Source organism: Erpetoichthys calabaricus, chromosome 9 (assembly GCF_900747795.2).
Source record: "Erpetoichthys calabaricus chromosome 9, fErpCal1.3, whole genome shotgun sequence".
In the NCBI taxonomy this organism is placed as follows: domain Eukaryota; kingdom Metazoa; phylum Chordata; class Cladistia; order Polypteriformes; family Polypteridae; genus Erpetoichthys; species Erpetoichthys calabaricus.
Window position 1 is genome coordinate 49294341 of NC_041402.2, and position 24881 is coordinate 49319221.

At 38.3% G+C, this 24881-nt stretch overlaps 2 protein-coding genes across 2 annotated transcripts in view; one reads left to right on the plus strand and one right to left on the minus strand.

Moving 5' to 3' along the window:
• The window catches only part of tsnaxip1 (translin-associated factor X interacting protein 1), a 52685-nt gene extending 45020 nt beyond the window's left edge, over nucleotides 1-7665 (minus strand). The window contains exons 1-2 of the mRNA XM_028809624.2: nucleotides 7580-7665; nucleotides 244-328 (exon numbers count right to left, since the gene is read on the minus strand). The gene's annotated coding sequence lies outside the window, so the exon portion shown is untranslated. The remainder of the gene's footprint in view (nucleotides 1-243; nucleotides 329-7579) is intronic.
• Nucleotides 7666-7775: 110 nt separating this feature from the next.
• Nucleotides 7776-24881, plus strand: part of ranbp10 (RAN binding protein 10) — a 133987-nt gene continuing 116881 nt past the window's right edge. The window contains exon 1 of the mRNA XM_028809625.2: nucleotides 7776-8168. Coding sequence (XP_028665458.1) covers nucleotides 7970-8168 — 199 coding nt within the window. The 5' untranslated portion in view covers nucleotides 7776-7969. The remainder of the gene's footprint in view (nucleotides 8169-24881) is intronic.

Sequence of the window (24881 nt, forward strand, 5' to 3'; positions counted from 1 at the left end):
AAAGAATGTACTAAGTGCCGTAGCACCATAATATTACTCTTGTACTTTCAGATAACTAGGCTTTCAATGCTCCCACGTTTTTCTCAGTTTTATAAAGAAATTTAAAGAAACTGACTGCATAAAGCTTACCCAAATTTACAGTACATAATATTACTTTTCCTTCCACAAATTAAACAGGCTTTAAACTACAAACATTTTCTACAGTATCATTATTACATTTAGTTTATTTCTTACAAAACTTACACGGCCACCTCTTAGCAATACATGGTGTTTTGGGTCATTGGTCTGCTGCTGAGCATTTAGGCTACTCCCAGAATTTGAAGATCCTCTGTAAAATAACAGTAGCAGAAAGAAAATGTCTATTAAGGAGACTTTGACTCATATTATCAGAAAGTGTGATCATTTTATTGCTATCAAATAAATTAAAAATACATATTTGTAAACTCTGATGAAAAAGAGAGCTTGAAATTATTCTGGGACATATGGTTTTAAAGCTTGTACAAAATAACATTGATGATTTCTGAAACATTTGCAGTACCCTTTAGCTAGTCATTAGGATGCCCTGCACAGGTATATATGTACCACCACTAATGTGACTTTTGTAAAAGCAATTCACTGATCTGTATAGTTTTTAAATGCATTTTCTCCATTATAGGGGTCCATAGAGTTGCCTTCTCTTCCTGAGTCAACAAGAAATGGCAACAAATTGTCAGGCCACCCACTAATGGTTGGCAAATAATCCAACACATATCTTTTTGAGCACTTGGAGATGTACAGTTGTACAGTACTATAAACAAAATAAAAAAATACATAAAACTACATATATGATGAAATACTGGGGCTGTGAGGCAGCAGTGTAAACATTAGGGTTCAGTGCTCCCCAAAAATGAAATGGACATCAGTAAAACACAAAAATTCCATACAAACAAGAGGCCTGTAGGGAATAGTACCCAGGTGTCAGAAGCAATGAGGCAGCAGTGGTAAACACTGTGCCACTCAACAATATACGCCTTACTTTCAAAACTTTGAAAAAACAAGACATAGTAAGGCATCACAATCTTTCTTTCTTTCTCTTGCAATAACAAGAAAGCAGTTTAAGTTTAAGAAACTGCTAAAGTGAAGTGAATCTATCATAAAATATACGCATGCTATTAACCTTGCTTGATAGATATATACCCTACTACATATACACCAACTTATGATGTGGCTGTGGAATAGTATTTGGTGTGTTGTGTTAGACTACTTTTGCAGCATTTTGATTTAGGAGAATAATTCACAGCATTCAGTATTCAAATTTGTGAAATAAAAACAAACACATCTCACTTCACGCTAAATTAATAGCCAAGGGAAAAAGATTTAGTCAGTGTATATGAATTTTCTGAAGAATATTTCTTTACTTTGATTCTTCCTTTGCGCTTTGGTTTTGTGTACTAAGTCTAGCTGCCTTCTGTATATGACTACTTGCTTGTTTTTCTTGATGTACTGATTGCTAAGCCCTTCTCCCTTCTTTCCTGGTGCATTTCCCAATTATTCCTTCATCTAGTCATGCCACTTCTCACATGTGGTGATAATACTGTATAGTGTTTGCAATGCACCACTTATGAGACTGTTGCGGTGATTCATTTTGATATACACATATCAATACAGCACATTGAATATACATTGACATAAATAGTATAAAAGAAGACCAATGATTATCTCAAACATTAAATGTGGACAAAGCATCTAGTGTATATACCTATAGACAGTGCAAAAAATCCTAATACTTATCATCAACTCACTTTTAGTAGATATGGAGGAAATTAAATTACTTGGCACTATTTTATGCTGCATAGGAGTCCAGTTTCTAACAGCTAATATTCATCTATACATGGGTTTCACAATGGATCGAGTTTCTATGTAACATTTGATATTATTAGTAAGAGTGTGCACTTTGCCTTACATTTAGAACAACTCTTACTCCACTCTTCATAACAAATGAGTGTTAAAGCAAGAATACTAAAGTGGGCATTTAGTGTACTGACTGCTCTAAATGGGCGCAGTCTGAAATAAGAATAGGATCAGGAAAGGTGAGTTAGTAACATAAATAAACCAAGGGCAAAACTGGAAAATCAAGAATTCAGGAGACAATCTCAGAAGGAGAAACCAAACTGAGTTAAGGAGCGTAGCAAGAAAATCAAAAAACAGCTGAATACTTAGTGAGCAGAGCCAAGACATTAACCCAAAGACATAGTTAAAATACAGAAACATCTGTAACCATATTTCAGATATTAATCTCAAAGAAAATCACACAAGCATTATAAGTTGCATCCACAAACATGGACATGTTTGAAGAAGGTGTATGTCAATGACCTTTACAACTACAACATGGCGATGTCAAGTGTTGCAAATTAATGGTTGACCTTACCTAGCTATGGTTTTACAACCATAAACAGAAGGATCTTGAAATGGTGGTGCCCATAAGGAAAACAATACGGTGGTGTGGATCTCATACTGTATTTAACATTGTTGAAAACAAGGTGAAACAGAAAACAAACTAAAACACTGGATTCCATGGCCTCTGAAACCCCAAAAATAATGTTTCAAATATTTTAGTGACTTAGGAACCATTTAGAAAAACTGCAAACAAAACACAGGCCATGATGCTTTGGAACACAGTACAGGGCAGAACTACATGAAGTGCCGAATTAATTTCCATATGAGGACTTGGCTGAAGCCAAGATGATGTTATCATAGCTTTTTGAAGTGTTTCCACTTCAGCAAAACATTCGAAGTACAAGAAAATTGACAAGGTTGGGTCCACTGTGCCAAAAATGCAGTAACAACAAAACAGGACCAAAATTTAGTTTATTTCCACTTAGTGCGTGGTGCTTCTGTAGAACTAGCATTCATTTATATTCCATCCACTTTCCAATCAGCTTTAAATAATTTTAGATTTAGTCTAATGGTCAGAGCCAAAGCAACAACAGAAGCAAGATGGAGACAATAGCCTCAGTCCTCTGTAGGTCAGAACAGTCACAACTACAGCGATTCCTGCTACATCACCTAACTGCCATCCAATAATCTCTTTAATTAATTTTTGTCAAACTAAAAAGTGTATACACTAATGTGGTGCTCCATATGAAATACCCAACCTAGCATTTTCGTCTTGAAGGAGTAAACAGCACAAAACACCTGTGGAGTAAAAGGGACTGGGACATTAGAGGGATCAAAATATGCAGCTGAGGTCAGAACAGAAGAATCAATTGATCTAGCTTCAAAGGCAAATGAAACCCTAAACTTAGTCAAAGAAACATAACCTTGCTGTAATCATACGGCACTTTGGAAAAACACAAACACAAGTTTTTCTTGTTCTGATATCTGCAAACCTGAACAGTTCAAAGGTGTCCAAGGCTGACCTTTATACCTGCTGACCCACAACATCGGGCACAGCATGATCTTGGACACCACTCCCTAGCAACCATGTAAAACGTGCCAAACACAAAGGTGAATAAAAAGGCATCATTAAGAAATACAAAAACATTTTAGATGCTTCAAAGTAAAGCAGACATAGATTCTATGCCTTAAATTTTAAACATTTAAAGAAATGTCAGCTTGAGTTGACAGAAGCATTAATTTTGAGACAATTCATGGGAGACCTTTTTCACCTTTAGAAAGACTTCCTAAAGAACAAAAATAAAGCTCCAAAAGACAAGGTTTAAAACTTGACACTGAGTATGTGGTATCTGCACATTCTCCCCATGTCTGTATTGATCTTTCTCCAGATATTGAGAAATCTCCCCCTATATCACAAAAATGCATACAGAACAATACTCAGAATTTTCAATGGGGTCACATACAGAAATGCTGTCTGTTCACTTCACATTCCACTACAGCCCTGAATCCTTAGTAGTCAAATGGCAAATGCTGAAAACTACCTATGTTGTGTCTTTCTCCCTAAAGAACCAGGTGGTTCAGTATTCTCCTAGTTGTATTTCTAGGTGTATAATGAGCATTATCTTAATGTGCTTCATTTATAGTGGGGTCCTCAGGGTACGTCTTGGAGAGCCAACCCAGTTTCACACTTATTAGCTAAGTATTGATGCAGGTTCAATTATTGCTTAAGCAACATTTTAGTCCTTCATTGTACTTGCTATAGTTTCCCAGTCCTTAACTGCCTATTTTACTCTTAAATTGCTGCATTCACTGTTTATAATTGCTTCTTGTGTTCTAGGCCAGCTGAAAATTAAAAGTGAAGTATCAAAGGAACTAAGAGTTCATCACCTACCTTGATCAAAATTACACCTAGATATTCATCATGAAGTATCAGTTTTAACAAAATATGTGGAAAGACGTATACTAGTACTAAATTCAAAGACCCTTGATTTACCAGATCTGTCCTATTTTGTCACTTCACAGTGGCTTGTAGGGAGACTTTCAATTCATCTGTATGGGCTTCACTTATGGAAGATGTATGGCAACCCCTTCCCCAATATCCTATGACTCATGACGACCTTTACACTTTTGTAATGCATACTTTTTTGGTTTATGTCGTATACTCATGAAGCTCAGATGACAGAGTCATGTTACACTTTCTCCACAGCCTCAATTGCCAACTTTACTTTAGACCAGAAGGCTGCCAATTAAATGGATCATGAAAGTAAATTGAAGGAGGCATAAAGTGGAACTTGTGACTAGAGTTATCAAGAACTGAAAAATATGAATATCCTCTTAAGGATGCTGTAGTGTTTAACATAATAAATACTTAAGTATATGAACAAATAAATACAAAAAAATGAATACATGTTTTCAGTTTAACTGAAGCTCACACGAAGCATGTAGTCCAGTACACTAACTTCACGTGTCCTTCCCCTGTCACATTGTATTCTGTTATGTGTCTTTATATGTTCTTCACATTTTCACAAAATGCAATTCACCAACACTGAAATACTATTACATATGATTTGGGACTAAACATTTGCCAGAGTCTGCATAGTTTTGGTGTATTCTTTAAAATGCAGTAAAAAATAAAGACATCTTAGGGAACTCTTTTGATGGATTTCAATTAAGTGCTAAATGACCCCTCCATTTACATCTGCATTTCCTCCATCTGTTTTGTCCAATTAAGGGTTATGGAGAACAGCAGCATTGCTTGCTCCCTGCAACAACCCTGTTTTGGAATACTTTGATTTACATAATAAATGGATGGGTCACTTAGATTGTGAAAAATTACTATATTCCAATGAGTACTTAGCTTAACTTTAGACAGACAATAAAATAGTGAACGATTTTATTTTGGACCGATCTTTCATTCTTGTGTTGCTAACTGTACAACATTAAGACTTCACCTGAAAGTTGCTTGCTGAGAAAGCCAGTTAATCTGAAATCTTAATAGCAGAAGAGCTCAATTCAGGAACAGTATGACATTGAGCCCAAAGACACCAACAAGAAAGAAAATAGGAAGCGTGATAGGGGTGACCCTACAGAACGCCAAGGAATGAGCTTTAGTGAAGATGTGCAGAATTACAAAATATCATTAGAGATATTTTACAAAGTATAAAAAAGTATGACTGATCTTGTCAGTGATACTGATGCAGTAATCAGGGCCATCTTAGCGTATGGACACAATGGACGCTGGCTGGGGGACCAAGGAGCATAGGGGCCCACATTGTTTCTGATTCCTATGTATGTTTCCCTATGTATCAAAACAGGGGCCCCAGCACACTACTTTGCCCAGGGATCTATGATGCTGTTAAGATGGCCCTGGGCCAGTGATGCAATGTCACTTTATATAGCTAAATCAGTGCCGGATTAACCAATTGGCACATGTAGCATATGCTATGGGCCCTGCAATTTCGGGGGCCCCCAAATGGTGGACCCAATTTTTAATGAAAAAGTGTAGCATTGAAAAACTGGTCTTTAAAAATATTATCTTTACGTTTTTAAACTGTAAATTTCTTACACAACAAAACTTTAGGGGCCCAACACATAAAATTCACATAAATATTATAAGATTCTTATTATAATCGAGAGTAAAATAATTATTTAGTCCGGTTTGAACTGTTTAGAATCTAAACTTCAGATGATGCAGACCAAAAGGGCCCCCAAATTTGAAATGTGCTACGGGCCCCCAAAGCTCTTAATCCGGCCCTGAGCTAAATCACTTCATACTGAAGAACATTAGTTGCTCTTTTGATCATGTTGAACTCTTGGAGAAACTTTTTGACTTTGTTTCTACTGGTATTTTGTATACAAAGTACACATACAATTGTGTGTTAGTTACAAACAAAAGCAATGTATTGTATTCAAGTGCTAAAATATTTTGTGATAAATTACTACAGTGCACAAAAGCACTGAGTGTATGTGTGTTTATATGTACCATCCATCCATTATCCAACCCGCTATATCCTAACTACAGGGCGCAAGGCAGGAAACAAACCCCGGCAGCCCATCACAGGGCGCGCACACACACACACACACCAAGCACACACTAGGGACAATTTAGAATCGCCAATGCACCTAACCTGCATGTCTTTGGACTGAAACTGGAGCACCCGGAGGAAACCTACGCAGACATGGGGAGAACATGCAAACTCCACAGAGTGGACCCGGGAAGCGAACCCGGGTCTCCTAACTGCGAGGCAGCAGCGCTACCCACTGTGCCACCATGCCGCCGTTTATATGTACCACATAAAAATCAAACACATAAACTTGTCTGTATACCTATGTATTTAAGAAAAATTTCAGTTGCAAAACAGAAAACTAGAAGATAGAAAAAGTACCACTGGCACATAACACAATTTGGATGTTTAATGTATATCTTTCGATTCGGATGCCTAGTTTAAATGCGTATCTAGAATACTATAACATTAAACTTAACGAGAGTACGTTGATTGCTTCAATTTAAATTATCTTGCACGAAGGCCATAGAGGCCACGTATCATAATGAAAGCCTCTAAACTATTTCCAGAAAATAAAAATAAGAAATCTGCGCTTGCCTTTCCAAGACAGACAGCGGAGGTAACTTGGATTCCTTATTCAGAGCCATCCCGTTGAGAGCTGGAATTCTGTAAAAGCCAGTCACGCATACCGGGCTCGATGGCAAGTAAACGTAAACCATGTACACAAACGGTTGCCTTGGAGACCAAGGACCCACTAGGGCAACTTCGCATTGCCCTGATTCCCTCAACATACTCATACTCGATATCTAATCAGTACTCACATTGTGTAGTTGTTATCATAATTTTGTGAGTAAAAGGGGCTCTGTTAGGTAACATTTTACATAAATATGTACTTTAACATAAACACGCAAAACAACTATAAAGTTTGTTGGAGAAGAAAAAACATCGAGTAGGTAGGGGGGAATCAGTTCTATCGACTCTCTATCTAGGTTCACCTCCGTGGACGAGAGGTTTTTAACTTATTTCAGTAGGAATGGGCTTAAACCGGTGTTCCGACCGCTTTTACAACTACAAAAATAAACATGATGAAAAGTCGGCAACGTCCTCCGGCACTTCTCAGCTGATACAATTTGATCATTCTTTTAATGACACTTCAGAACAAGGAGTGCAGGCAACACTCTGTAGTATTCAATAATTACCCTTCTCTACAAGAGGTGGCGCGATTTGTAGGCAAATTTCGGTATTTCTGCCGACGACAAACTGCAGGAATCGAGCTTTAATCCTGGACAAACTACAAAGACTCCTCCCCCTGCCTCGTTTACCTTGTTCTCGCGTGTCAAACTGTACACGGGACTCTAGCAAAGCATTGTGGGATTTACAGTCTTTCTGCTTCTCCTGGGTCTTTAGTGAGAAGGTCGTCTAAGCTCCGTGCTAAACTACATTTCCCCATTGCCAACGGGGCTCGTCCTGCTTTGAGAGTTGGTTATTCGGGGATACCTCACTGCTTGCTGTGTATCTATTTCTCTCTTCCTACGGAGTGACACAATACGGTACAGCGAAAAACATAACCAGCATAAGAGACCCCCAAAATGGCGGAGCTGGGAGCGGGGAGTCTACATGCGGGGGACCCCGTTTTCAATGACCAAGAGAGAGAGCTCAACGAGCGATTGAAGCGGCTGTACCCGGCCGTGAACGAGGAAGAGACCCCCTTGCCCCGGTCCTGGAGCCCCAAGGATAAATACAGCTACATCGGACTGTCACAGAACAATCTTCGAGTGCACTACAAAGGTATTACTGAAACATAAAGCAACATATTAAAAAATAATCCAGGTCCAGGACATGTCCCCCAGTCTCATCGAGCCGTGTCGGGTATTTTGAGGTGATCTGTCTGTCCGCTACCTCTCACATTTTACTTGATCTACCTTTTTGTTATTGTTCTGCCTGTACATGGCTTTTCAGTTTTGTATCATTTTAGAAAATTGACTTCGTGATAGCCCCAAATGTTATTGAAAAATTGACATAATCTCGGTGTTGTCCCGCTAGTTTGAATGTAACTCGTAAATTATCTGGAAACATCCATGTGCCAGTCTTTCTCAAAATATTTTCAAAATCGTTGGCTGTAAAGTATTCTTATTTGGGATTGAAAAAGATACGTGACCGTACAAACAAAATCGACGAGTTTCACTCCCACCCCCCACCTTCAAAAGCCTAAAGCAAGCCAAGCTTTACTGTCCCAGTAAACGTGACAGGATGACTGGCTGCTCGTGAGCGATAGCAGAAGATCCGCACGCGTGCTTTTATGGGTGTCACTTAGAATGTCACTTTTAGTTCTGGAGATGAGCTTCCCCTGTGCTGACACCCTGGAGCCTGCGGGGGCGGGGGTTGTCTGCTTATGGAGGAAGCTGCCTTTGCAGACTGGACAGGAATACTTAATGATCTGTTTTTTGGCATTGCGGGTAGGTATGTCTGTGCTCCAGCGTTATTCCGAGTGCCTCAATGCAGCACTCTTGTGCTGAGACGTTGGCCCTGGCATTGCCTGCTTTCTCTTAGTCCTTAAGCTGGCGGTCGATTGCTTTGGCGCCACCTGTCAGAAACACAAAAGCGGGTTGGGGGTGCACCTTTTATGCAATCCATCAGTTGTAGGAATAACGTCATCTAAACACCTCTCTAATTATTTTTGTTATTTTTGTATTTGTAGTAAGGGTGGCAGTTTGTAATAAATACACGTGATTAATGTTTACACAGTTTAATGCGTTGTCATTTAAAAAAAAAAAAACTTGGTTATCAATTTCTTTTTATTAAGTTTTTTTTTTTTTGTAAAACTGAAGAGTTTGGTTATGTAATGTTTCTAGATAAGTATTTATTGAGGATTAGCCACAAACTGTGCCTCATTAACCATGTTGTCCCCCAGGATGATTTCCCACTTTCGAATGTCTAACTCATCTTCTGTGAGACTCCGACAGCCACACACATATTCCGCTCCTGTTCTTTAAGCAACCTGAGTGAATTTGCTCTCTGTTAGACTATAAATGGAGAAATTTTGAAAGTCATTTGAAAATCTGAGCAGTTATTTTCCACAGATTTCCGTTTTACTGGGCTGAAGGAAAGAAGATGAAACTCAATTTCCACCTTTCCCAATTTAGTTCAACAAATTGCCTTTGTTCCGTGGTTGTCCAGGTCTTTCTAGGGTGTTTACTTTTGATGACCAAACTATGGCTGCTGAACATGTTCTTGCTCAGGATTTTTCTCTCTTTAGGGTTTTTGTTGTGGGTTGCCCATGCTGTTCTATGTGTTTCTCTCATAATCAATATACTCATCCATTTGGCTTAGCCTGCTTTTCTTTTATCTCATAATATACCTGACTTCGTCTTTTTTCAATTCTTTTTTTTTCTTTTTGATTAAACATAACTGTTGTCAAACCAGTAATCTTTTACTTTGTAGTCCATGTAATACCTCTCAGTTGTTTGTCTTTAGCTTGCTTAGGCTCTCCCACTGGTTCGGTTCTAGGTATTTCAAGGTGCAGATATATTTGACTTTCCTCTTATCTGCATAGGTTTATCTTGTTCTCTCACATTTTTAGTAGTTGTTAGATCTCTCCTGTAAATGACTATTACTCAGCTTTTTTCAAGTTTTTTTTTGCCATATACTTTAAATACATAAGAAGGTTTTTCAAAGAAAAATGGAATTAATTACCAAGTAGTATAGTAGTGCTACTTTAGGAACTTTCAGATCTTGATTTTTTAGTGTTTTTGGAAGGTCCAGGATTAACAAGATTGTTGGGTTGCATAGCAGCTGCTGCACCACACTGCTGTCTAAGTGTTTTCAAATTGCTTTTTTTTTGTTTTGTTAAATCAACATAATGTTACTTACAGAGTGTCTCCCTGTGATGGATTTGCCAGGGCTAGTTCCTTACTTATGCCCAGTGTTGCTGCTATACACTTGGAAACTGGATTCAGTGCATTTGAGGATAACTAAAGACATGCATGTTAGGTGGATTGGCAATACTACATTGGCCCTAGTATTTGGTTGGAGTGTGTGTGTGTGTGTCCTGTGATGGACTGGGGCCCTATCCAGGGCTTGTTCCTGCCTTGTGGTCTGTGCTAGCTTGGATAGGCTTCAGCACTCCATTGCGACCCTGTTTAGGACTAAGTACATTAGAATATGTCAGTACACGTGTTTTTTTGTTTTTTTTCTTTTTTTTTGTGATCAACTTTTAATCTGGGTGATGAAAAAAATTAATATTTCTGGCAAACAATATCATATAAACAACTTTTTTAAAATACAAAAAAGTAAAATTTAAGAAACACACCCCTGGAAGAAAAGTGAAGAAAGGAAACAGGAGAAACAAAAACAAAGAAATGTCCACCCCACTTCCTATTCCCCACAAGTGTTACGAGACTACAAACAAGCAAACACTGTAAGTTCATCTAATTTCTGATGTGAGACACAGCAGAGGACCAGTTCTTAAAGTTTGCTTAGAAGATCTCTTGTTTCTTATGCTAGAAAGCTAAAGTATGAAACGTATGTAAAAAAAAGGATTTCCAGACGTGCAAGGATAATGAATGAGCTTCTTTCTTGCAAGCAGACAGCTGTAGTGTCCAAAGAAAAGATTTCAAGAATGTTATGGTGCAGTGTCATTTTAACAAATTTATTCCATTTTTTTGGTAATGCATTGCTGATAAAGTAAAAACATATTTTGTACTTGCAAGAACAATAGATTTCTCCTTTTCTAAGTAAGAAAAAAATACAAAATTTAAAATGGGAACAAAATTTGTTGTCTTACACTTTAAAAGCTAGAAATTGTTGTTGTAAACTGTACCAAGGAACATGGAGTAGAGATAAGCACAAAGGACTAGGAGGACCAACATAAGCTCTTTCGTCTGAGCCTACTCTGTCCAATTATCCAGTCTGGTGGGACCCAAAGTCTGTCCCTGCAAAAGAATCCCATAGTTTGCTCATGCAAACACCTGCACTCATTTGAGAAGATCCAGTTTAGATGTTTTTATATATGACATTATTTCTTAGCAAAATAAATATAATCGAATAAAGATACAAGTTATGCAGTGATAATACAGTATATGTGGAGCTGCCAAACCCCCTATTCCTTACAGCCTATAGAATACCAAGTGTATACAATGTAAGATCAAGACACAAAGAGTCTGGCACGAAAACAGTAGCACACATATATCAACACTGGCAAGAATAAACCATCCAGTGCTTTAATAATGTAATAATACATATTTATTTATATAGCGCTCAAGGCACTTACAGAATATAATAAAGAATGGCAGCGTATACAGTATATAGCATTGTACAAACCAGATAAATAAATAAAGAAGATTAAGACAGTGAATTCTGAAAAAAAAGAAACAGACAACATAATTGATGGTCTAGCACACACACAGGTTACATTAGCATCTTGACAGAGAAGTAAACTGAGAGAAGGGTAATAAAGTCAAATAGAGCTAAAAGCCTTCCTGAACAGATGAGTTTTGAGTTGTTTTTTAAAAGAATTCATGGAGTCACCTGACCTGATTAATTTTGGTAGGTCATTCCAGAGTCTGGGCGCTATACAGCGGAAGGCCCTGTCACCCATGGAGTGTAGATTAGTGAGGGGCACAACAAGATTGCCAGAATCAGAGGACCTTAGTGGGCGGGCAGGCACATAGTGATGGAGAAGGTCACTGATGTAGTTTGGCGCGAGGTTATTTAAGGCTTTGTAAGTTATTAGTAGGATTTTATATTCGATTCTGTAAGACACAGGGAGCCAGTGGAGACGGAGCAGGATGGGTGTGATGTGCTTGCTGCTGCTGGTTCAAGTAAGGACTCTTGCAGCTGAGTTTTGAATAAGCTGGAGCTGTGATATAAGATTAGAAGGGGCACCTGCCAGTAGGGAATTACAATAATCGATGCGGGATGTGATAAAAGCATGGACAAGTTTCTCAGCGTTAGAAAAGGAGAGGAAGGAGCGAACACGGGATATGTTACGGAGGTGAAAGTAAGAAAGTTTCTTAATGTGATTTATGTGGGCGGAATAAGAGAGGGAGGAATCAAAAATGACACCAAGATTTTTTACAGTAGAGGCAGGTCTGATGAGATCACTGCCAAGATAGACTGGGAAGGAGCTCATTTTATTAAGTTGCATTTTAGTCCCAATTTGCAGAAGCTTTGGTAGTAGTGTAGTAATTATCTGTCTTTAGAGCATCTGACTGCTTAGCATTACAGTCTCACGTTTCCAATGTGTTGTGTATTTGTTGCAGTTATAAATTTGATTAAAATTAATTCAGTATATTCTTTGCTTGGACTGTTGTTTAATGTACAATGTAGTTTGCATTGCCTGAAGAGGGCAATATTCCTTTTTTTATTTATTTAAGAGCTGAAGGAAATTTTTATTTTGTAGCAGAAATGTCTTATTTTATGTCTAGTCTGCATTTACACTTTTTAAATAAGAAAACATATGCTAAATATATTTTCTAAAGTGGTTCAGGCTGAAGCAAGATTATTCACATGGTTGCCACAGACATAATGAGGAAACGTAATTACTAGGTCATTCTGTATTAAACGACTCTTTAGTGACACAGACTCAAATGCTTAAACAAAAAAAAGTTACATGTAGACAAAAATGACAGATAATTTTATAGTCATAAACAACAGCTACGTTTCAGTGTTTCAATCCTCTTTGCAGTTTCTTATGTACACTTGTCCCTGATGATATTAAGTCCTTTTTATTGTGTAACGAAACTTTCAAAATCACAGTTTTCTCATGTTTTATTTTTTTTCAATGTTTTATGCATATGTGAGTGAGAGAATGACTTTTATTGTAAGAAAAACTTGTTGTTTTTTTTTTTTTTGTTTTTTTTTAAAGTTGATGACCTATAGTGAGATTCAGTCTACATTAAAATTGTGTGATAGACCAGGTGATTGACTGATGTCTTATGTATGATGGGTGGCTACTTGGCATCTTTTAGTCCATGGATAGATTGTAGCATCAGTTTAAAAAAGCAGGTTCATAGAATGGGTAGATGAATGGGAAAGAAATTTGGTCTAAAACATAATCCTTTGGTCTGTGCCATACATAACATAGTAGCAAAACACTGCTGTTTCTGCTTGTTTTCGTACAACAGAATGGCATGAACTATTAATTATTTCATGGAGGCAATTTTCTTTGCTTTGAATTTCTAGTTTTTCTGCATCACTATTAGGATCAACTGATTGACTTTAGTCTATTTGTTACTTTGTACAAGTTGTATCAGCTTTTGACGATCTTGAGTTGGAATTGTTTTAGATAGTTGCTTCTACTTGATATACAGTTCCAGGCCAAAGCTTGGAAACCTTCTAGCCTTGTTACATATTTTGTGGGGTATCCGTCAATAAGGGCGCGCACAAAAAGGCGACCTTCAAAAGGGCGACCTCAATTGGGCGCGGCGAATAAAAGCGCACATAAATAAAAGCGATCTTCAAAAGGGCGACCTCAATTGAGCGCCGAATAAAGGCGCACGTAAATAAAGGCGAGCTTCAAAAGGGCGACCTCAATTGAGCGCCAAATAACTGCACACATAAATAAAGGAGTGCTTCAAAAGGGTGACGTCAATTGTGCGCAGCGAATAAAGGCAAACGCAACAAAATTATTACAGAAAATTTAGTAGATAAAGGCAATGATTGAACGTATAAAAAGGTGAAAGCAAGAATATTAAAACATCCAATTAATTAATGCATGAACTTCTAACGAACTACTTCTAACGAACTATTTCTAAAGCTCTCTATATTTCGTTGTTTTCAAAATTACAGAAAATTAGATTAAGGCAATGACTGAACATATTTCGTTGTTTTCAAAATTCTGAATGTATAGCCTTCGACTACGAGTAGATCTGCACCTTTGTTGCTCTTCACATATTCCAGAGCCATTTCAACTAAATTATCTACGAACGCCTTTATTTGCCGTGCTCAATTGAGGTCGCCCTTTTGAAGCTCGCCTATATTTACGGGCGCCTTTATTTGGCACTCAATTGAGGTCGCCCTTTTGAAGGTCGCCTTTATTTACGTGCGCCTTTATTCTCCGCGCCCAATTGAGGTCGCCCTTTTGAATGTCGCCTTTTTGTGCGCGCCCTTATTGAATAGAACCATTTTGTGGTATTTGAAGAAGAAAATAATAAATACAACTATAACAGGTAGCTAAAAACTAACGCTGTATAGTAGAGCAGTACACCGCCGCTCCTTTCTCAGTGGCTACTGGACTTTTTCAGTTGAAGCCTTCATTTACATAATCTTAGTGTGTCGGAGGGAATCAGCAGCATAAGTTTAATTTTGTCTTAAGTAATAGGGGTGGGCTCTTTGTGCATTAGTGCTGTCAGATCGAATGTCTCTATTCAACTATAATTCGCATTTATTTAGGAAAATTTTCTTAATAGAAAATAAGAGATGAAATTTAATTGTAAAAGAATGGTTGTTTGCTTTATGTGAGCTAATTTTGGCATTGAATTATTCTAGATGCGCTATGCAAGCTGCAGTGTTTTACTGGTTTATTTTTGCACTTCTCTTCCTCAGTGAGCCATTGCCTAATTTTGAATAGTTAGCTTGTTATCTTCATTAGTAAAACTTGCAGCCAGACCTCAACTCAACACAGTTTTTTTTCCTGTTCCACTGTGCCACACTTTGATCTACAAGTGTACTCAGAGCGGTTTTTCTAAACTTTTTTTTTGGTTCCCTAAAAACATTTTGCATCTGATTCTGTGTCTTTCACTCATAAACCTAAGATCCCTAACTATTGTTTAATGCTAAGACCTTCTAATTAAAGCAAATGGAAAATAACATAGTTATTGTTTTCCTCTCTCTATGCTTTAAAATCCCCACCTTAAAGTACCTTGTCACTGTCAACTAACACACATACACATAATATCTAAAACAAATGTGTAATGAAAGATATTCAAGCCACCTTTATTAAAATACTAGCAAAATACCCGCTCTTTGCAGCGGCGAAGTATTGCTTCAAAATTTTAAATAATAAACTGAGGGAAAATATACCAATAATTATTTGTTAAGGATCTCTTTGTATACCATGTTGTCAGTTCGCCCCTCCGGTTGTAATATGACCAAGCTGTGCGCTGAGCTTACTCTTGAACATGCAACGTATAGTTGGCCATGTGAAAAGTAATCTTGCCTCAAATCAATGCCAACATTTTGTAGGGTCTGTCCCTGATACTTATTAATTGTCATTGTGAAGCAGAGCCTTACTGGAAATTGTAGGCGTTTGAATTGAAATGGGAGATCAGAGGGTATAACGGGGATGCGAAGAATAAAAACTCTCTCCCCTGAGCCACCGCCAGTAGAAATAGTTGCCTCAATTAGGTTCTTTTGCAGGCATATGACCTGAAGTCTCCTGCCGTTACAAAGTTTCGGTGGTTGTAAGTTTCTAAGTAACATTATTGGTGCCCCAACCTTCAAAATTAGATTATACTCAGGAGTGCCTGGAGGATTCAGAGTGTGGACCGAGCTGCAGGCTATGGACGTATATATGTACTGAACGTAAGTAGGATTCAGTTAGCGTTAGGAACCCGCGTACCAAATTTCTTGAAGACGGGCCAATTAAGTAACAAAGACCGTTGGAAAGTCCGGGAAGAACACTAAATGAGATAAAGTAAAAGTCTACTAAACACTAAAGTACAAAAACGAAATAGAAAGTAACACTAAACCGCAACACCGCCGGGAACACCGGCACACCGTGTCTACTAAAAACTAAGAAACACTAAGTAGAAACACTAAATGAAAAAATACTATTCAGTAAGTACCGCGTCTACTAAACAGTAAATCAGTAAAGGAGAAAGGACTAAACACTAAGGAAAAAGAACGGCAAGACCGCGTCAGCTGCGGAGCTCAGCTCGGAGTGAAATGAGGTGAATGGGAGGGGAGATGCTCACGTGACTCCACCACCCGCCTTAACTTTCCATCCCTCCACAAACACACAAACACAGTCTCTCGGATCCCAACTCTCCTTTATAGATTTCTGCATCTCAAATGGAGAAAATAAAAAATAGTAGTTAGATTGTGCAGATCCTGACTTGATACTCTTACAATCTTGTTTTTCCAAGTGAGTACACAGATGCAAACCGTTTTCTTTTTATTCTGAATGCGGTGATAGAAACAGTAACCTGCTGCTGTCTGCTGGACACCTCCAAAATAAAACAAGTTCCCCTTCAACTTGCCTGCTCTTTTGCTTCACTTGCTACTTTCGCCCTGCCGTGGGATTACTAACTAACCTATATTCCTCCTGATCCTTGTTAGGACAGCGAGCCATAAAAGCAGCCACGAAAAGGAACTTAATTCTTACAAACCACACGTGCTGGCACCATGCTGTGCTGCATTATTATTATTTTTACTTTAACTCGTGGTGCCTCTACAAAGTGTGAAGCACTTATGATAGTGTTGCTACGTGTGTCCCGTTTGTACAACTCAGCTGGTGTGTTGCGGTGTAATATATTATGACATTGCTTCATGAATGGTAAGCAGGGCTGGGGACACTTTTGTAGAAAGAGCTGAATGACAGGGGTAAAGGATATGCATTTGTTCTCAACAGTCTGAGTTGTTTAAGATTTGCTTACCTAGCTATCAGTATTAGACTGAAAACGAGACAGTGGTGCAGGTGCTTCCTTTTTACAGGGCACTTTTGTTAAGAATTTTGATGGCTCCTATATTTCTAAAACAGTTACAGACTACCACTAGGATTTTTTTTTGTTTTGTTAATGTTTGTTCTTGCTTTGGCTGCTGCGGCTATTACCGTAATAGTAAAGTGTGAAAATGCACAAATCTAATTTTTTTGGCTAATTCGACAGTAGCAGTGTGCATGACAGCTGACATCCAACGAATGCTCGTCCGGAAGTACAATGCATATAATGCAGCGACAAGGAAAGAGGAATGTAGGTATTTTGGAACACACAGAGAGAAACACGCCTGTCTGATGTCTCGTGTTTTGCATACCATGACAGAATGAAAAAAGGGTAAATACTGAGGCTCAAATCACTATACCTGTTAACCCTTCATACAGCACAGAATCTGACATGCAGTACGTGAGCACTACTGTGCTGGAAGGTAGTCACATACTTAATAAAGTTGATGTGCCCAGTGATTATCAGTCATGTAAATCAATATCCATCCATCCATTATCCAACCCATTATATCCTAACTACAGGGTCATGGGGGTTTGCTGGAGCCAATCCCAGCCAACACAGGGCGCAAGGCAGGAAACAAACCCTGGGCAAGGCGCCAGCCCACCGCAGGGCACACACACACCAAGCACACACTAGGGCCAATTTAGAATCGCCAATCCACCTAACCTGCATGTCTTTGGACTGTGGGAGGAAACCATGCAGACACGGGGAGAACATGCAAACTCCACGCAGGGAGGACCCAGGAAGCAAGGCAGCAGCGCTACCCACTGCGCCCCAGTGCTGCCCATAAATCAACACAGTCCGGCAATAAGATCAGCAACAGCAGTGTGTCATTCCCATCAACTAGAAGTCACATAATGTGACATTGGATTTACAGTCATATGAAGCTTTTACTTTGCTTTCACACACAGTATACAAGCTGTTCTGTCTGCCAATTTTCGTGGTCTTCCAGATTTTGCTGTGACCTCCATGATTTCCCTTAACTGCCATTTCTTAATGACATTTCAGACGGTGAGAATCTTTTAACTTCCTCTGCTTTGTAGGCATCAGTTAGTTTAATTTTCATATCCTCCGTCATTTGCTTAGAAAAACCAATTGTTATTGAGTGTTTCAAATTGTTTGAAGAGTCAAATAATTTATTAAACACTGGAATTGTAATTGATTGACAGTTCCTAGTGGCAATTCTTGACTAACACCTAAAGCGCCAAGTCAGACCCAACTAACAACATGACGAGCCCTCAGACCTTAAAACTAAAAATGTGACAGAAAGTTTGCAAATGGTACACTAACTCTTATTTTTTGTACATTTGTTTAAGTTCTTTAAATAAATCATAACTATATATTACAATTTTTATAAAAATTGCACTGTTTTAGTTTGTTACCTGTCAAAGCTGTATTTACTGTTTTTTACTTAAAATGTCAACAAAATATACAATACAATTTATTTTTGTATAGCCTAAAATCACACAAGAAGTGCCGCAATGGGCTTTAACAGGCCCTGCCTCTTGACAGCCCCCCAGCCTTGACTCTCTAAGAAGACGAGAAAAAACTCCCAAAAAAAAAAAAGACCTTGTAGGGAAAAAATGGAAGAAACCTTGGGAAAGGCAGTTCAAAGAGAGACCCCTTTCCAGGTAGGCTGGGCGTGCAGTGGGTATCAAAAAGAAGGGGGTCAATACAATACAATACAATACACAGAACAGAATAAATCCTCAATACAGTATAAAAATAAAAATTTTTGAAGTACGGAGCAGAATTTAACAGTAGATCACATAATAAGATTTGGATTTGTTTAGAGTCCTGGAGACCTCAGCCTTTAAGCTGCCTCCCCCATTTGGCCACTCCACAGCTGAAACCGCGCTGGGCCAGCCAATCCGTTGAAAGGACCCCTCTACCCCACGATTCCTGCGATTCTCCATCAAAATATGTAATTTAGCCAGGGGTGCCCTCACTTATCCATTGAAATGTAAGCTTGACACTGCCGTGCATAAATATTGTAGCAGATTGCTTTTCTTGGTTCACTTGTGTGGCTCACTACCATGCTGCTTTCAGAGTTCTTAATTATTTTGTCTTCATCATTGTCCACCTGAATTGCACAAACAGAATACTGTGGTACTTGTGTACCTGCTTTAAAGAACATGTCTGCACATATGATGCCCCTTTCTGTTTAGCCAGGTATAAAGGAAGAACATTTTGGCCCAATAAAGAGCCATTCTGCAAACTTATTGCACAATTCAGTATACTACTTACAAATTAATGTAATTGAAAGCTAAACAAATTGGTTTATTATCATTATTATAGTTAGCAATGAATTGTAAAGTTTGACTATTTGGCTAAGTAGAAGTGAAGAAATATTGGACATTAATTTGTAGTGTAATGTTCTGGGTGTTTGAAAAAGTTATGCAGTATCAACAGGACCTGATAGATATGGCATAACCCATCATTTTAAAGACTGCTTTGTTCATGTATCTGAAATTAACAAATCAAATTAATTTGTGTAGGCTGCTTGCACATTTCGATAGATGGTGATGCAGTGCTACATCTGAGCAATGACCTGGCTCAGTTTGGTGAAACAAGTGAAACTATGACTTGTCTCATGTGAGCTCATCTTAAAGGGACAGGAAATGGCTAAGGAAAATACAAAATATTTTTTGGTGAAGGTGGGTATGTGTGCCTGTGCAGAGATTAATAATTTATATATTATTTTGTTTATATTTTATTTTAAACGTAAATTTTTTCTATACACATATCCCCATCATAACTTTGACTAATGTCTTTGTGTGCTTGTGCCATTATTATTTTAAAAGAAACAGCCTACATATTTTCATATATTTCATAAATATTAAAGTAAGAGCTTATAGTTCATCATGTTATAGTGAATCATTTAGTCATCTTTTAGTTCCAACTTTTGCTCAGGTACATTTTCAGTATTGCAAAGGAAAACAAGTTAAAGAATTGTCATGCTTCAAATTGTGCTCCTTCTCTGGGACGTTGAATATTTTGAGCGGCTCCGATCTGTATCATCAACAGCGACATAAAAGTGATAACAGGTACAGCAGGCTGCTCTGTGATGACAAACATGGACACAGGAGGCAGGGTGTTTATGCACACACACCTTTGCCCATTTCACTCCCTGTGCTTTTGGTGCACAATGCTATCACTTATGCCTCTGTCACTGATGTATGGCAGCTATTATCACCCATCCTTCTGGGTGAGCATGCTCCATATGTGTCTACAAAAGTTTTCTGTTTATAAGAAATAATGGGAATTAAAGAGAAATTTGGTTCTGACAGTGCCTGTAACTCGTCTTTGTGTCTCCTTTTCCACAATGCATGGGGGTAAATGCTTACCTTCATCTCACTTTTTGGCATAATGCTCTATTGTCAGTAGACCAGTAACCATTCTGCTTGATGTAATGCATCATTTATTGTGAACCATTTATGTAATGATTCTCTGCTTGAAAGATTAGCCTTGAAGTAAAGGCTTGTGTCTTTTGAATTTGAAGTTGAACTTGGACATTCCCTCTTGTAATTACCAGTTCCCTTGAAAGTGAAATATTACATGGCATCATCAAAAACCTTTTTATCTTTCCATCCATTTTTTAACAGCTAATACAGTTCAGGGAGCCAGTACCTATGACAGCTACATGGCATGCAATTGACACAAAGAGTCTTATGGACTTGTGCTCAGGTAGTACCCCAGTGTGATTTATATTAAGATTTTAAAAAGTCATACTTCTAAGTATGACATGGAAACCTTACCTTTACAATATGTGTTGACAATCCTAATTTACAGTAATTGTCTATATAGGTAATTTTACATCACTTAATTTTATTTGTAGACACATCAAATTTTAAAAAGCTTGGTGTCCTTGAATATCTGCTGATTTCTGCTTTTTAACAATCACTTTTTCCTTATGCTCAGTAAATGTATGTAATTGAGTAACATGTCTATTAAGATCATTGCCATTGTTCATGCCAGTGTTGTACTGTTGAGCCATGATATGGGTTCAGCAAAGGAAGTTAAAGGATAAGTTTGGTATTTTTCAAGTTGTAGTTATTTCTTCACAAGCATGACATACAGTATATGCATTTTCACATAAAATTATGTTTTAAAATTAAGCATTTTCTATAAATGAAAAAATTATATATATCTTCACTGGTGCTTTACACTGGATGCTTAGGAGTTTGAATTAACACAATTTCATAGAGAAATGGCATAATTTTATGACATACTCGTACAGAGTAAACTGTTGACATTTTTAAGATGTTGAAATAAATGAACAAACATGACAGAGATTAAAAAACTAGCAAGAAACTTCTGGAGTTAAGTCCTCATTAAAAAATTCAAAATACTTTTCCAGCTCAATAACTTATTGTGCAGTAGTAGTGTTTGTTGTATTGTCATGTGTACAAAATACAGTGAAATTCTTAATTGCATATTTAATCAGTATGCAACAAGTATTTTCTACCTGTTCAGTGCTAGGCTTACCATTTTTTAAACGGACCTATCACAAAATCAACATCCAGTAATGATTAATATTATTTAATTAAACATTTTAACTGTTTAATGTTCATTTTTAAAGCTAACCTAAAAACAAAGACTCTTTTAGCATATCTCTAACGCAACATTCCCTGCTGGTTTATACAGTCATTTGGTCAAACATATTATACTTGCTTGTTATGATTTTTGGGGTTTCCATTCACAAAGGCACTTAATTTTGTAGTTTTTTCCTTATTTTCTCATTTGTTATTAATTTATATTGTGTTACTAGCTGTGTTGCTTGGCTTTGCCTGGGGAATTTTTTTAAGTCAGTGGGCCTCAGTTATTGTTATGGAATCCATTCCCGGACATTTTTCATTCCCGCATTCCCAGGAATGAAACTGCTGTAATTTCCGGGAAAACGGGAACGGCCAAGCTCGCATATATAGTGTGTAAAAGTGTAAAAATCGATCAAGAAATAACAGAGTTATAGTTGAAAATAATTAAGGTGGCGCCATTGCTGCAGCTTGCACTTCATCAGACAACAGCTTTGAACTGCAACTTGAAATTGCAATGCGTCAGTCTGTTGCATCCGCATTATCTGTGCTAAGAAACTTGCCATCACAGAATGATGACAAGAAACTGGATGCATCAGTAAAAGCTGAAATGGCGCTGTTTCAGAGCAACGGTAAGCGCGGGCGTTGTTTAGAACAAGTGTATCAGTATCTGATGATTGTGCCGCCTACTTCAGTTGAGGCAGAGCGTGCTTTCTTATCAGCTGGTGTACTCTGCATGAAGGTGCGCTCTATATGGACGACCGCACGCTGGACACGTTAATAAGTATACTGGTTCATACCGAAAACCGTTTTTTATTTTTTTTATGATATGGATTTTTCTTATACCGCAACACCGGTTTAAATTGCCTAAACGACGTTCGGAACGTGGCGCAGCGGGAAACTGTTCAAGTGGGGACCTTTTTCACTGCTACACCGCTAAACACAGATTTGTTGCACTAGGGCCCTTTTTCACTGCTACACCACCAAATAGTGGGCGGTAGCATAGGTATGCCGCGCTGTGAAAATGGACAGAGAGCCGAAAAAAAGGAGTCACGTCTGTCGCCTGGAGATGCTTTAGCTTTAAAAGGTCAGATGTGTAAATACTGTTTCTATACTACTGGATAATACTGCAAGCCAAGTTGTACTTGTTTTATTTGTTTTCAATACAGTGTAATGTACCTGGGTACTGTGTAATACTGTGACGACATGTTGACTTTATTCTCGTACTTGGTCATTAAAGTAGAACATTGTAAACTAAACTTCATCGTAAAATGAATATATAATTTACTAGATTTTCTCAAACCCCGTCATAAGTTATATATCACATTAAATGCTTTGTGTTAAGTGTTCCCCGAGCTTCTTAAACTTACTTCCTCTGCACTAAGAGGAGGCACCGGCAGCGATCGCCGCACAGAATCCATTCACATGATATTCATGCTGTCTGAACATTTAGAATGCCACAATAAATACTTGATATAATTTTCATGGTGAAATGCATTAAAGCATGTATTAATCATGTGGGGGCACGGCGGCGTGGAGGTTGCACTGCTGCCTCGCAGCAAGGGTGTCCCGGGTGTACCCTGCCTTGCATTTGCATGTTTTTCTGGTGGGTTTACTCGGCGTGCTTCAGTTTCCTTTCAAAGTCATGTAGGATATGGGGTTTTGTTATGCTATATTGACCCTGCTAGTGTGTGTTTTGCTCGTATTCATCCTGCGATTAACTGGCAACTCATTCAGGGATGGACACAACCCTGAATGGATGGCATAATTAAACATGTATAACGAAGATATTTTTAAAGTTCTGAACACTCCGTGGGCTAAGTTTATAACTAGTTTTAATTTCACAAAGACATTTATCGTGTGGTGATTGGTTATGTGGAGAAAGAAAAAGGAAGGATAGAAATTGGGGTTTTGGTACGTCAGATAGAGACAGCAAGCGTGCAATAAAGAAAGCCTGCTCAGAATAACATCCATTGAATTCTGTGTTCGTCTCTCCGACCACCAGATCACAAACCCAACATTTAAACAAACCTGTGCGATACCCATTTATACATCCAGTTTTTCGGAGCCTCGTCACATCTGCCATAAAGTTCTCTACACTGAACGTACACCGGGGACCCCTTACTGCGAGGGAGCAGCACTACCACCACACTACCGTGCATGTTTAATACCTGCTTTAATGCATTTCATCATGAAAATGATATCAAGTATTTATCTTAGCATTCTAAATTTTCAGAGAGCAGGAATATCATACAGTGAATGAATTCTGTATGGTGATCGCTGTCTCCTCTTAGTGCGGAGGAAGTCAGTTTAAGAAGTGTAGTGATTAACAACTTTGTCGTGGAACACAACACAAAGCATTTAATGTGCTACATTAACTTATGACGGGGTTTGAGAAAATCTAGTAAATTAAACAATGATTTTAGGATGAAGTTTAGTTTACGACATTCTACTTTAATTATAAAGTAAACTATGAGAATACAGTGGAAATGTCGACTTTATTCTCGACGTATAGTTTTTTTTTTCTTCCCTATGTCCGTATTTTTTTTTTGTTCACCGTGGCCCTAATACGATTCCATAGGGCTATACCACAAATCCATATTACTAAACGAGAATGGTAAACTGGATGGACGCAGGGACATGGGCCGTGGACGCAAAAGACGTAGTGCGCAGGCGCCACACAAAGCCCCCCTCCAAGCACCGGAAACTGAGAAATGATGCGCCGCGCCCATAACAACAGACCCATGCAACAAAGCGCCACACGAAACAGGACACACACAAAAAAGAGGATTCAGACCCACGACACACAAAGCACCCCTCCACTAACAGAAATAAGAAATGAGGCGACGCGCCCCTAGCACACCAAAAACAAAGGAGTCAGACGCAAGCGCCACATAGCACACGAAACGGTACGCACACAAAAATGAGGATTCACACTCACGACACACAAAGCCCCCGTCCACTAACAGAAATAAAAAATGAGGGCACCCCTCCACTAACAGAAATAAAAAATGAGTCAACACGCCCCTCAAAAAAAACGCACGACAACAAACGACATCATACATAGACAACAAGAGACCGGACTACAATACATATACAGGCACGACACCTGATGGGTAATAATACGAAGAAACGAAATGTCCCTATTAAACATACGTCATCTGAACATGTTCAAACTACACACCATAGGTGAATCTCATTACAATTATGCACTGTTAACCGTACAACCACAGAAAAGGCTCCATATTAACAGTGAGTGCGATCCTCCTTATAACTTATCCATATTAATAACGATAAAGAACAAA